This window comes from Polyodon spathula, chromosome 8, assembly GCF_017654505.1.
Source record: "Polyodon spathula isolate WHYD16114869_AA chromosome 8, ASM1765450v1, whole genome shotgun sequence".
Taxonomy (NCBI): Eukaryota; Metazoa; Chordata; class Actinopteri; order Acipenseriformes; family Polyodontidae; genus Polyodon; species Polyodon spathula.
In genome coordinates, this window is record NC_054541.1 from 42,907,622 (window position 1) to 42,921,992 (window position 14,371).

Sequence of the window (14,371 nt, forward strand, 5' to 3'; positions counted from 1 at the left end):
AAAAAAAAAAAAAAAAAAGCAGTTGACATGGTAACTGCGTCATTCTCCGGAAGTACATTAAAGGTAGAGTCAAGACGAATGTCTTTGCAGTATCGTTGTCTTTGGTACGGTCACTAATATCGTAGAAACTTATCCAAGTTATTATACAACAACTCCATACATAACTCAGGTTACTGTTGATTTGTTAAGAACCTGCCGACCAATTCTCGTTTACAGTATTTAAATTCATAGCGTGTGGAAACTAGAAATAAGCTGTACGAAATGTGCAATTAGTTGATCGTGCTTCCGAGGCCTCTACAATTTAGATGTTAATCCAAAATGTTAGGCTGTTTATTTTCTGAAACACAGTCTCTGGTTTGCACAATAAAGATAAATACAAACCGTTAAACATTTTCTTACTACAATTTTCTTACTGGACCACCAAGGGTTAAATGTATGTATGCCCTTTTACCTCTTACCCTTGGCATAGCACGTGGTCTGCAAAACACGGAATGATCTGAACGGGATCGTTAGTGTACAGAACGGAAAGGTTGCAAGGTGTAGAAGTAGGGTTCACAAGCCGTGCATATGCAATGGACCAAAATAAACAAAACGAAGAAGATTATGGTTATCAGTTATTTCCGGAGAGAAATTCAGGGAGATTTAAAAAAGGATCTGTAGCAGAAAGCCTGTTCACTTTCAATCACAAATGTCAGGTCATGCTGAAAGTTGCACTGGATACAAGTGAGTTCTACTGTTTATTTGACTTGTTGCTATTTGATAATAATCAGGGAACCACTGAAATCTTCACTTATGTTTCGATATGGAGGAGGGCACAGTACACTCGTGTCAATGACTGTCATAACGCACGATAGCATACATTATACCGTGTGGATTTACAAGTGTCAAATGTTTACCAGTTCATATTGCTTTCTTCTCTCTAGGTCCGTATGCAAAATTGCTACTTGGTGCAATGAAGCAATCAGGATGGTATGTACACATGTCACATTGCAAAAAAGGTCCTTTCCTCTAATGGGGGCTTGTATCCCGACTTTAGTAATTTAAACAACCTGAAGTAACTCATAGGTCTACTTTGTGATAAAGCTGAATGTAAGGGGCTCTAGACAATGGAAATGTTGAAAATAGAAGAATTGATATATTCTACAAATGAACATTATTGTGAGTTAGGCAATTAAGTGGATATTCTCTTTTGTGTAACAAGTGTGAGGCTAATGCATTGTACTTGGTTTTGTTGTGTTATGTTATTGTAGTACTGTTTATAAAGAGAGGCATTTCTCCTGTGAAGATTGTGACGGGATTGTCAGTGGTGGATTTGATGCTACAACCTCCCAGGTAGGAAACACTCGTCCAAATTACATCATTTAAATCTATGCCCACTTATGGATATTTGACAACTTTGATAAAGTAATTTGCATATTTTATCTTTAGGGTACTCTCCAAGCAAACCTGAGCAAGCATGTATTTCTGCGGTCAGGCTAGAATAAAAGCATGCAATGTAATGGGATAATAAAACAGATGAAAAGAAGTGTACATTATACCAATTCAGAGGATGTACCTTTTAAAACTCATGAAATACTAATGTATGTATACTTTTGTTTTAAAAAAATAGTGAAATAACAATATTACAGTAAACAAAAGTGTTCTGTTTATTTTTCAGATAGTGTTGTGCCAAAATAACATTCACCAGCAGGCCCACATGAACAGGGTAGTAACCCATGAACTGATTCACTCATTTGATCACTGCCGTGCTCATGTTGATTGGTTTGATAATTTCAAACACTTGGCCTGTTCAGAGGTAAGAGTGTGCAAAGTCACTAGCTACAGCACTGTGTAATTATCTTATGCCTTAATAAAATAAATAATCACATTGATTTTGATTTTGTTTCCAGATCCGGGCTGCCAATCTTAGTGGTGACTGTTCTTTCAGTAATGAGCTGAGTAGGTTTAAATTTGGACTAAAACAACATCACCAGGTAATTATACAGTTTTGTGCATCAGTTTTTATTCTTCCTGTTTTCCTTTGTGTATACTGCTCGCTTCATCTGTATTCTTAATTGTGCTGTGTTTTCTTGTCCTTTCTAATATATACGTTAGTACTTTGTGATGGTGATGTGTAGGTTAAACATGTAATCCTACTGTTTAAACAGTTGCGGACCATTTAAATTCCATACACCTTTTCAATGAAAAAGTAGTAGTTCTATTAATGTTTATATTTCACTTTGGCAAGTGTTTTTAATTTGACATTGATTTTCACATATTAAGCTGTAGTGATTTACAGTCAGCTGCTTGGAACAGAACTGGACAAGTAATGATTGGCTTGTTCATCGTTTTTCTTATGTGGGTCCAGCACAGCATAGATTGTGCAAGAAGCCTAATCCGATTAGAGGAAGCCACTTAAAAACATTAAGAAAGCAAAAAAATATGATCAAATAAACAAGAACAACAACTCAGTTTCTGTCGAAAGGGTTTAGTCATGTTAAAACGGTGAATCATAATGTTGGGAACCCAGAAGGAAGGCAAAACTACTGTATGTTCACTGTCAGCTTTGACAATTATTTGAAATAGGCCTGAAACAGAAAAGGTTTTCTTTTTTTTTGTGGGAAGAGGGTTAGACAAAGAGCTAAATAAGATATTTTAAGCTGCTTATTAGATTTCAATGCGTTCCGCGTTGATAATGTTTGTCCTAACATTCAGAGTGCCAGACAGCAGTCCCTGTGTAACAATGGTAATTTCTGCTAATAGGCTCCCATGGGGACACACCTGTATACTATATAATACACTTCCATTGGATTGTTTTCTCCCAAACCACAGGAATGTGTACGAGACCGAGCCCTCCGTTCAGTCCTAGCTGTTCGAAAAGTGAGTCGAGAAGAAGCGGAGAAAGCCGTGGATGAAGTTTTTGAAAGTTGTTTTAATGACCATGAACCATTTGGAAGGATCCCACACAGCAAAAATGATGCAAAATATGCTTACAGAGATTTTCAAAATCGAGATCGATACTATGCCAATCTTTGAAAAATGATAGTTTAAAGGAAAAAGATGCTACAAGTTCCTGTAAAAGTCGCTGTATTTGAGCTGCGTTTTACACGCAACATAGGTTTTTTGCTACTTTTTGCAACTGGTATAAAAAATGTAAAATATATATCAGTGATTAGTAATATTAAATTGTGTTAAAGAGAAGTTAAAATACTGAAAAAAATGTATGTGTCTGATTGCCTTCTTGAATTAGTTGGATACACATTTCAGCAGTTTTTATATTAACAGTCGCAAACACACTAGTTATAATAACATACCAGTAGTTGTTATTCACTTTAGTTTTGGTTTAATCAGATATAATCATAGCTATGGATGCATGTAATGCATTATATTTGCGCTGCAACCTGCATGTGTGAGTTGGGCATGTTGGCAAAATTGAACTTTTCCACATATTCATGCAGTTTTCCTGACAGAAATTCATATCGCTTTAAAAGTTAAACTTAAAAATCTTTAACCTCGTAAAGTACAATGTACCTCAGAAATTATTTGACAACACATTTTAATGATTCATGGAAAACCTGACTGCTTTTCAGGTTTTTAAAATAGCGTTTTTATTTTAATATGTTTTTTTTATTCAGACAGTTAATGTAACTGCTTTCTTAAAATGTTAAGCTTTTTAATAGCCTACAGCACCAGCACTAGTGGAAAAATTCGTCTTTTGGGATAAAATGAAGAACACACTTCCTATCCAGTCATTCTTCATTGGCAGTAAATTGTAGGTGCAATTTGGTGAAGTGTACTGAAACCGACTGCCATTTTTGCTGGTTGTAAAAATAATTCTAAAAGTATACTGTAGAATTATTTTGGTAATTGAGATTTTAACCCCTTAGGGTACACAAGGAATTGAGCATTTATTCAAATGGTTTCTTTTTTAAATACATCTGAGAGTGACTCAAGTATCACAGTGTAACTGGCAATTTGGATGCCCAGATCCAACCTGTCAGTACATTTTAAACCCTGTTTTGTGCACCTCATCTCAAAATTAAGAAAGTTAGGATCATTGTATTTGTGGGACAGATGTCTACCTTAAAGGGTTAATTATTATTATTTTTTTTTTAAAGATAATTGACAACTAGTGTCACCCAGTGGACAGTCACCACAGCCATTATAAGAATCCCAACACACATGAAAACAGAGCATAGCAAACGAACTAGCGGTGTGCAAAGACATTAAAAGTTGAATTCAATATTACTATCACATGTTAAAACCAAACCAAATATAGAAAGAATGCAAATGTATAAAACTCAAAGGACATCAGTTACTTTAAGGTTTCCTCTCGCCCACCTTGAGGGATCAGTAACATTTCTGCTGTTTTTAAATTGTATGCAATGTCCAATCGTGTGTTAGTTTTGTGACGGTTGGGACTACTGTCCACTGAGCTATTGAGAGCATTACCAACAATCCACTGTGATCTAAGCAGGTCACTGGTTGTTAAAAAAAACAAAAAACATTTCTTTAGCCCACTGAGTACTAAAATAACAAAATTATAATCATGTTGCATTTTAACAGCATTCAGTGCGAGACCACCTACAGCAGGTTGGTACAATATGGAACAACTGGGTCATTATTTATATAAATTCTTTTAAAATCTCCTTTGCAAATTCTAATTGAATCCCAACCATGCAGTAGTGAATTTAATTAGACAAGATGTTGTTAAAAAGTACAATCTTACAGGCATTTAACAAAAACAACCCTTGTGCGCCACCAACCATAGACTCTGAAAGTGGTAACTTTAAAGAAGACACATACATTTTTGTCCTTAGCATTGAATTTTAATTATATAAAGAGACAGTAGTTGAAAACTTTATTGGTTGCTATAAATTCTCTAATAAAAGTTTTGCATTTTGTAGGCTTCTTACGGAAAATATTTAATCTAAACATGTTTGGCTGACAAATTACCAGTATTACATATTTTTATTTTATTTATTTTATTCAGTATTGGAACAGTGTGTTTGCTGTGGGCCATATTTCATATTCAGATATTGTTTGAGTGAATATAAGTGTAAGCATGCTTATAAAGGCTGTCTTCAAATGAATTGTGGTGCTTTCGTGACCGCCTAAAATGCATTTTATCCTGAGAGCGGGGATAGCACAATGCCAGTATGTCAGTAAGAATTGTATTCTGCCCTGGTACAGCGTGCTAGTGACACGCCTCAACAGGCCTCTTATTTACAGGTGAATGTTGTCAAAGAAAAAAAAAAAAACATTTTAAAGAGTAAGAAGCTGTAATTTTGTATGATGTTTGTAATTTATAACTTAAATACTGCTTTTTTTGTTTTTGTTTTGCTTAATAACTTTGTGACAGCTGTCGATTCTAGCTGCCTCCCATAGATGTAACCCTTGGCTAGATCAATGTCATTTTTTAAATGAGTGCCAGTACCTTCTAATGATCTGCCAAGTTTCCTTTATTTTTTCTGTAAATATGATTTTGCACTAGATGGTGCTGATGCTTACTAATACAGTCTAAATATGTTCGGACTGATCAAGCTTACATTACATGTTTATGGCAGGCAAAAAAACTGATGATCAGCTACTGAACTTGTCAAAAAACAAACCCCGTATTCGAGTAATCACAATAAGAACCACTAAGAATGATTGAAAACTTAATAATAAAAAAGATGATACGACAGTACAACAACTAAGACAATGTAAATTGTAACTACAGACTCTTTAATTTTAATAAACTAGTAGCATGCAACTCTCAACTGTTTGAAACTTTATATACTGCTTTACCACACTTCTGTGCAGTTTATTATGTACTTTACCATATAACCGTTCGACTTTTATTATGCCTTACCACACTTTACAATGCTTTTACCCTGGTATGTACTGTAGAAGCAGTGGCATCATGACCATGAAAAAATGTCTAAGAACAACCATGACACAAGATTGCTTGAACGGCCTAATGGTAATTGCTGTTGAAGCAGAGAGAACCCATTCAGCAGACCTGCAGTGTGTTGGAGACACCTTCTGGAAGTTAACTGATAAGACACTAGGTTGAATACTGCTGAAAACTACTGTTGAATATTTCTACATTTATGTAGAGCAGTGAAATAACACTGTGTAACAATTTTTTTTTTTTTTTTTTGGTTCCTGGGTAGTAAGTGTTATTTCCTAATTGCTTATGCCTCAAAAGTATAGAAAATGGCTATTATTCCCCACAAAATTTGCTGTTGTGACCAGGACAGTGATATTTTGAAATTTACTTATTTTCCAGAACATTCCAGATAGAATCAGTGCTGAGTAAACTTGGAGTAACTTCTAGAACTTTCTAGAACTTTCCAGTAATATAAATAGTAGTATAAATACAGGGGCCTTAAGCCCACCAGTTCAGTTTAGTTCCAGCTGCCTAAGTGGATACATATCTGCATTTTTCTGAGATGGCATCAAGAGGCTGCAATGGTGGCATTCCTGATGGGTCTCCAAGGCGGTTTTACCACTACCACAGGCGGGACTGGCCACAGCGGACCGAGTTCTCTGTGGGGAGGAACAACGTCAAGTGGGAGCCACTGGTGGACCCCCGGAATTGCACATCAAATTGGGCCTTATGAAACAATTTGTCAGAGCACTAGATAAGGAGTCGGCAGCCTTCAAGTGCCTTCAAGACTTCTTCCCTAAGCTGTCTGTGGCAAAGGTCAAAGCCGGTGTCTTCGTCAGACCACAGATAAAGAAGTTCCTGTAGTGCAATGAATTCTCCAAGAAGCTCACTAGTAAGGAGAAAGCGACTTGGAACAGCTTTGTCGCAGTGGTTCGGGGCTTCCTGGGCAATCACAAGGCTGAAAACTATGTGGAGCTGGTTGAGACTCTGGTGAAGAACTATGGCACAATGGGCTGTAGGATGTCCCTCAAAGTCCATATCCTTGATGCTCATCTTGATAAATTCAAGGAGAACATGGGAGCGTACTCGGAGGAGCAAGGCGAGCGCTTCCACCAGGATATACTGGACTTTGAACGCCGCTACCAAGGACAGTATAACGAGAACATGATGGGAGACTACATTTGGGGGCTGATTCGTGAAAGTGATTTACAGTATAATCGTAAATCCCGAAAAACTGCTCACTTCTAAATCTTTTGTAGTCATTTTTGTATTACTTTGGTGTAAATACATGTTAATTTGGATTCATATGTTGTTTTTTTCTGACTTTATGTGAAGGAAAAGACCGTTTTCTCATTAGAAATAGGTAAATTTCAAAATATCACTGTCCTGGTCACAAAAGCAAAGTTTGTGGGGAATAATAGCCATTTTCTATACTTTTGAGGCATAAGCAATTAGGAAATAATACTTACTACCCAGGAACAAAAATTGTGTTACATAGTGCTACATGTAGATTTAGAAATACCAATAAATACCTTCCAAATGTGCCCTTTTAACACACTAAATACCATCATTATAAATGTTGGCTACATGACGCCCCTGTGTATAAGGGATGAAAAAATGTTCACAAATTGCACTATGGTAAATCATTTTGATAACTATATATTCTTTCTGCGAAAGCCCATTAGAGTCGATAGTTTCTAAGCCTCGTCTGAGACGCTACAGCTTCTTGTTTTCAGCCGAACAGCAGGGGGAGCTTTCAGACCATATTTAACATTTATAAGAGATGCATGATGTATTCAAATCTCCACAACATTGTGAAAGTATGGCTTTGTAGACTTGGTATTGACTGTGAATTTATTCTTTGATGCATACACCAGTACTTTAAAATCTGTGCAAACATCTCTGCCTGCTTTTAATTTAGAAATTTAGTTTAGAAATTTAGAAAATATTCTAAGTGTATGAAAGCAGTAGAAGAACATGCATGTGTAGCTATAATAATACAAAGTACATATATGGAGGTAATGTGACTAGCAGCTACCATAAAACATCTCTCCAGCATATCACTTTTACTAAGTTCTTGTAGTATGAAACACTGCTACCTGTGAAATATCACTCAAATCTAAGAGCAATGGTCTTAACTGTAAGCAAACACAAGAATAAACAAACATCAGAAAATACACTGGTATAGAGTATGTAGCCAGAAAATTGTAACATCTCGCTAGTAATCAGACACAAGATATACATAGCACTTACTTTTGTAAATGGCATCACTGATATGAATTCTGCAGTACAGTAGGTGGCCAGTCAGTTTCACTCACAACTGGCATAACTGCAATCTGAGGGGCTGATAGTAGGCATTCAAATGGCAGGTGCTTGCATGTGAAAGACTGCCCATATCACTGATGTGTTAGCTTTAGAAATGCTAAAAGAAATGTTGTAAATTTAAGTGAAGTCTTTCTCAGTGTCTTCAGTGCTGCAATGACTTTTGGTTCACATATCTAATACTGTTGTCTCGCTTGTTGGAGCATGGCAAGCCATTAAAGAATATGAACCAATCTCATTTCGTCTTTGAAGACATTGAGAAAGACTTACATTACCGGTCAAAAGTTTTAGAACACCCCTATTTTTTCGGTTTTTATTGAAATTTAAGCAATTCAAGTCCAGTGAATAACCTGAAATGGTACAAAGGTAAGCGGTAAACTGCCAGAGGTTAAAAAAAAAAGTTTAGGTTACCAAAAACTGAAAAATAATGTACGTTTCAGAGTTATACAAAAAGGCCTTTTTCAGGGAACAAGTAATGAGTTAACAACTTACAGCTGTTCTGCAGCAATGGAAGTAAATTAAGCCTTGAAAGTTGATGCTAACAATTCCTACAGGTGTCCCAACCTTTGTTGATTACTTACAAACCCTCTGTCTGTATAAAAGCAGTGTTGGAACAGACTGTGTTACTACACCCTCTTAAGCATTATTTGGACAGTATTTTACTGCAGGAAGTAGTATATTGCTATCATAATGGCAAGAAAAAGACAATTAACAAAGGAAGACAGACAGACCATTATAACCCTTAAAAGTGTAGGTCTTTCCTTTAGAGAAATTGCAAAGAAAGCCAAGGTGTCAGTGAATAAAGTTTCCTACACCATCACCTGGAAATTGGAGGAAACTCTGACAGGAAGAGGTCTGGCAGACCCAAAGCCACAACAGAATCAGAAGACAAGTTTCTGAGAGTCAACAGCTTGTGTGATAGGCGGCTCACAGGACAACAGCTTCAAGCACAGCTTAACACTGGTCGAAGTAAGCAAGTCTCAGTTTCAACTGTGAAGAAAATACTTCGAGTTGCAGGTTTGACAGGTCGAGTGGCAGTAAGAAAACCATTGCTAAGATGGCAAGATAAGAAAAAGAGGCTCGCCTGGGCCATGAGGCACTGCCAGTGGACTACTGAAGACTGGAAGAAGGTCTTATGGACAGATGAATCAAAATTTGAAATCTTCAGTTCATCACGCAAGGTTTTTGTATGCCGTCGAGTAGGCGAAAGGATGGTTCCTCGGTGTGTGACACCAACTGTCAAAAATGGAGGAGGAAGCGTGATGGTCTGGTGCTCTTTTGCTGGATCCAGAGTCGGCGACTTGCACAGAGTGAGTGGCACCCTGAACCAAAACGGCTAGAACAGCATTTTGCAGCCCCATGCAATACCCTCTGGTACACGTCTAGTTGGTCAGGGGTTCATCCAACAGCAAGATAATGACCCAAAACATACCTCCAGGCTATGTCAGAACTACCTTAGAAGAAAAGAAAAAGACGGTAGGCTTCAAATCATGGAATGGCCAGCACAGTCTCCAGACTTAAACCCCTTCGAGCTGGTTTGGGATGAACTGGACAGAAGGGTGAAAGCAAAGCAACCTACAAGTGAAACACATTTGTGGGAACTTCTGCAACAGTGTTGGGAAGAACTTTCCAAACAATATTTGATTTCCATTGTATAAAGAATGCCACGAGTGTGTTCTGCTGTTATATCTGCAAAAGGTGGCTATTTTGATGAGTCAAAAATTTAGATTAAATTTTGTTAAACAAAATGATTCCATGATTTCTTTTTTATCTCCAATTGTTTATTTGTTCTTTGCTTTAATTTCAGTGTACATTGAGACATTAAACTGCGTAAATTTCAATAAAAACTGGAAAAACGGAGGTGTTCTAAAACTTTTGACCGGTAGTGTATAGTCAAAGTGTTTGTCATTGAATTCAGGAAGTTTATTTTAGCATTCTAGAAGTACCGCTACTGCCTGTTGTATAGTTGTGGGTGTTGTTTTAATCTTTGCTGCAGTTTTTCATCCCCAAATAACATAAAATAATTAAAGGTAGTAATCACTGAGAATACAGCCCTCAAGAAAAACTGATTATTTTGAATCAACCGTTGCCCATATTGACCCTGCAGCATATTGACAGTGATGTGACAGGTTTCTATCTATAACAATGTTATCATCATGTGAATCAACTTCATTACTGGAACAATCAATATTTTACGAGTCTATTCATATCAGGAATAATATGTCTATATGAAAATGTAACTGAAAATATGTAAAATGTAGGCAGTATTGCAGTCGTGGATTCAAGGGCAGGAGGAAGTATACATTAATCAGTCCCAGGCCATGACCTTTCTAAACATGCAAGGACATCTATCTACTTGCCATGGTATGATAAAAAGCATTATTCTTGCTTCAGATGGCAACAGCTCTGCTAAACCTGTCTGTTTATCTAGCTTAAAATCATAGTGCTCTTCTTCCATGTCACATTGTAGAAATGAAATTCATCTTCCAAAGATTTTTTCTTTAGCTGCCATACTGTGCCTCAGTACCGCACTACCAGCATTACATCTTCATTCACTTGTGGTTTCTCTCCTGTCTTTGTTCCTATTGAGAATGTGTCACTTTTATACTATGTACTATTCAACTTGTTTATCAGGATCTCCATGGTTGAATTGTTTTTCTCAGTTTTTCCTGAAGGGACATTTTTGTTTCTTCCCCCCAGAGATTTTTTTTTTTTCTTCCTAAAACCCAATATTTATCACAATTGAAAACATGTATTACCCCAGGCATTCCTTTAAAAACAAAATATGACTATACTACTACTACTACTACTACTACTACTACTACTAATAATAATAATAATAATAATAATAATAATAATAATAATAATAATAATAATAATAATAATAATAATAATAATAATCAGTTTTATAAATATATAACATATATAGGTATTCCTTTTATTTCATACTGTTTGTATTGTGATCCAAGGCCCGATTTAAAAACATTGATTAATCTATGTTTGCAGCTCACTAAATCATTTTCAGTGGTTTCAGAGTGGGTTTATTAGTTTATTGTCATTTCTCAATGCGCTGTGTAACCGAACAAAAAAGTCCTTAAAAAACCTTTCATTAAAAAAATGTCTGTTGTACTTTAAGTCACAAGTCTTTTGTCCTGAGTTGTATTGTTCAGAATCCAGTTATAGTCATGTAATTTGTATCTTTATGCAAGCATAAATAATGTGGCATTTGTAATACTTAAAGGATGACACATAACACTGAATAATTGCATTCTCCAAAATAGGAATAGGTTACAAAGTCAAAAATGTCACCTTGCAGTCAAATAATCCCAAAGATTACCATAAACAGTGCCATCGAAATAGTGCTGTGACTAAAAAGATATGTGATGTGAATCCTAGTCATTATCTGAGGCATGACTTCCATTGTAATTTCCTGCCTATCACAATGGTGGCATTCTGCATTCAGTCACTAACCTGCCAAACACGTAAACCCATTAACATTTTCTGTTGGAGCAATAACATTTTGTTTATTTAACCTTTGTAGTACGTGAGGTCGTGTTTTCAATATGAAAGCAGACAAAAGCAGAGCAGCATTCAATCTTGAAACTAATCATTACATTAGAGGTTCTTTCCATGTGTCAAACTGATACTAAATTTAGAATTTCCTTATTAGTAAATTAGTGCACATGCAGATATTATAAAATTGTTCTTATCACTGTGTTGGCGTGTTACAGCATCTTGAGGTTTTCCGTGTGATTTTGATCTGTGATAACAGCACATTTGAACAAGACATTATTGCACTCAATAGTTTGGAGAGCAATGTTTCTGGCAAGCCACAGTATTGTACATGTACAGTTTGTGGCATATCACTCTAATGTCTTTCACAGTCAAGTCAACATTTAACCTCTGGCCTGCTGTCAATAGCATTCGATATGGAAGGTAGCGGCTCACAATTATACTTTGACAGCCAATAAATCAAAATGCAATATATCTCCTAAAGTTAAAATGTAATGGTACAAATTGTAGACTGTCTGAAAGTGGATCTACAGCAGGGCCACAGTGCTAACAGGCTGAAAACACTTTCAGCATTACCACTATAATAAATATATAAATAAATAAGATGCTATAAATGTACAAAAGAGATGTGCTAACAGAGAAAGGATAACATTTATGTTATAGTAAAAGAGGTTCAAGTATGGTAAAATTTAGGAACAACAATCCATTAAAATAGACCTAATGTTCCCGTTTGAACAATGCACACGCTTGTTATATTTCTACTCATTACGACACGATAATGAGAATAAGTAATTAATAACAACTGTGGTTGCATGTGCCATCAGTAGCATGGCTCGGCTCTGCAGTGGAAAAACAACCCAGGCACTCTTTTACCACACTGTGAGGGCTTGGTATGGCCCCAGCGCGGCTCAGGTCTGCAATTGAAAAGAGGCATAAGGGTATATTATTCTAACGTCGCAATGAGTAACGCGATGAGTTTGACAGTAAATGGCATTTATGCATCACAGGATGAAATACTGACACGTTAAATACTACTATTGGCACGATAATGGAGATGGTAAGTTTTATGTATATGGGCCAATATCTGTTACCTTTTGCAATTATTTCTAGGTTATTTGTCCATACCATTTGCAAGATGTAAGTGTTCAAAACAAGTTTAGCTTCTGAGTACAGATTGGCCTAACCAATCAATAAACACAACATTTTCCACATATTGACATGAAGAGATGTACAATGGCAAGCACATTGCAATTTGCATATTTTGTCAAGAGAAAGCTTTACTCTGAATTTCACATCCAGACACAGAGGTCACCTGTGCAGCTGGTGGTAATGGTATTGCCATCAGGCAGTTTGAAAGACTCCATAGTAATATGTAAACAAGCAATCTCATTCTATCACTCCTTCTAAGTACCAAACTTTCCATTTAAAGACACATCTATGAGCAATTTAGCCTAAACCTAGTTTAAAATATTTTAAGCAGGATTTCTTCCGCAGTAGAATACTCACCAAACAATACATGTGTCTTCCTCTTCTAGATGCACCATAGTGATGCTAATTAGAATTGCCTGGATCGTTCTGTCATTGCTTATGTGATCCTTGTGATTTATCCAGGTGTTATAAACTGTAATCAAATATGTGCAGCTCCTATATAACCAGCTGTCTTGGGGTATATACTGTATATTTAAACCTGTAATATAGTAGACCCTGATCTTGATTCAGCCATTGCTGTTAATGTTAGCAAAAATAATTAAATGTATTTGTATCAAAAATACAAATGAGTTTTGGAAATGCTAGTTACATTTATGTATGTATACTGTATCTATTGGACCTATGATATTTAACAGCAAATGCAAATGAAGCAAAAGATTGTGCAATATTTATAAAATGTCTGTGATTTAAAGATTTTTTAGCCAGGTTGTTGGTGAACTCCTGATAAAGTCAACTCTGCTTATTATCAACATTTTGATGTGATATTTGTTTCATTGCTAGTTAATATTAATGAACAGGAGCAAGGACTGTGTGGGGGAAGAATCTCCTGGGATTAGAAGCACGCTTGTGACTTAGTAAAGAAGTGAGGCCAGCTCGGCGTCCAAGACTGGGAAGCAAGCTTCACTGCCCCCAAGGGGAAACAGAAACAAGAGAATCGAAAAGAGAAGTCCAGAGATCTCCCCTGGTTTGCTGAGCAAGGTCGATATGGCCAGACCTCCAAGGCTAAGTAGAGACCTTCACTTCCCTCAAGGTGGAGAAGAGAGGCCAGAGAGCTGCCTTGGAAGAGCAGAGGCTAGCGTGGCTGGTCTCCGAAGCTGGGGAAAAGGTTTGACTCTCCAGAGGGGGAGACTGACATGGATAAAAAGGAGAGAGTGAGGCTGGAGAAGGAAATGAGCAGAAGGCCTCTGAGGTTGAGAAGGGAGCTTCACTTGCCCCCAGAGGGAGACAGTTGCAGAGGTAGTGCTGCGTAGCGGAGGAGGAAGGGAGGAAAATGAAAAGCAAGACAGTGGAAAGAGGGCATGACCTAGGTTTTAAATAGGGCGTTTGAGAGATAGTTTGACAGGGGCAGAACGGGGGAGGAGTCCTAATTCCAGCTCCCCTGAACCACAAAAAAAGGTTATAGTAATGTACATTCCAGATACTGCTTGGCTATAACTTACTTTATTCTTACTTGTTGTTTTAATAGTGGTCCTA

The 14,371-nt window shown here is 36.7% G+C and overlaps 1 protein-coding gene across 1 annotated transcript; it reads left to right on the top strand.

Annotated features, from left to right (window-relative positions):
* The first annotated feature begins 81 nt into the window (after positions 1 to 81).
* On the top strand, positions 82 to 5,472 carry LOC121319991 (mitochondrial inner membrane protease ATP23 homolog). The gene is made up of 6 exons (XM_041258036.1): positions 82 to 723; positions 924 to 969; positions 1,251 to 1,332; positions 1,658 to 1,795; positions 1,890 to 1,973; positions 2,812 to 5,472. Exons 1-6 carry the CDS (start codon positions 573 to 575, stop codon positions 3,013 to 3,015), a joined length of 705 nt encoding a protein of 234 aa, XP_041113970.1. The 5' UTR covers positions 82 to 572; the 3' UTR covers positions 3,016 to 5,472.
* Positions 5,473 to 14,371: the final 8,899 nt, after the last annotated feature.

What these genes read in the sequence shown, in the direction of transcription:
- LOC121319991 (XM_041258036.1), top strand. Translation starts at nt 573, where the DNA reads ATGGACCAAAATAAACAAAACGAAGAAGATTATGGTTATCAGTTATTT. An exon ending in GCAATGAAGCAATCAGGATG is followed by an intron (nt 970 to 1,250) that starts GTATGTACACAT and finishes ATGTTATTGTAG; the next exon opens with TACTGTTTATAAAGAGAGGC. An exon ending in GACTAAAACAACATCACCAG is followed by an intron (nt 1,974 to 2,811) that starts GTAATTATACAG and finishes CCCAAACCACAG; the next exon opens with GAATGTGTACGAGACCGAGC.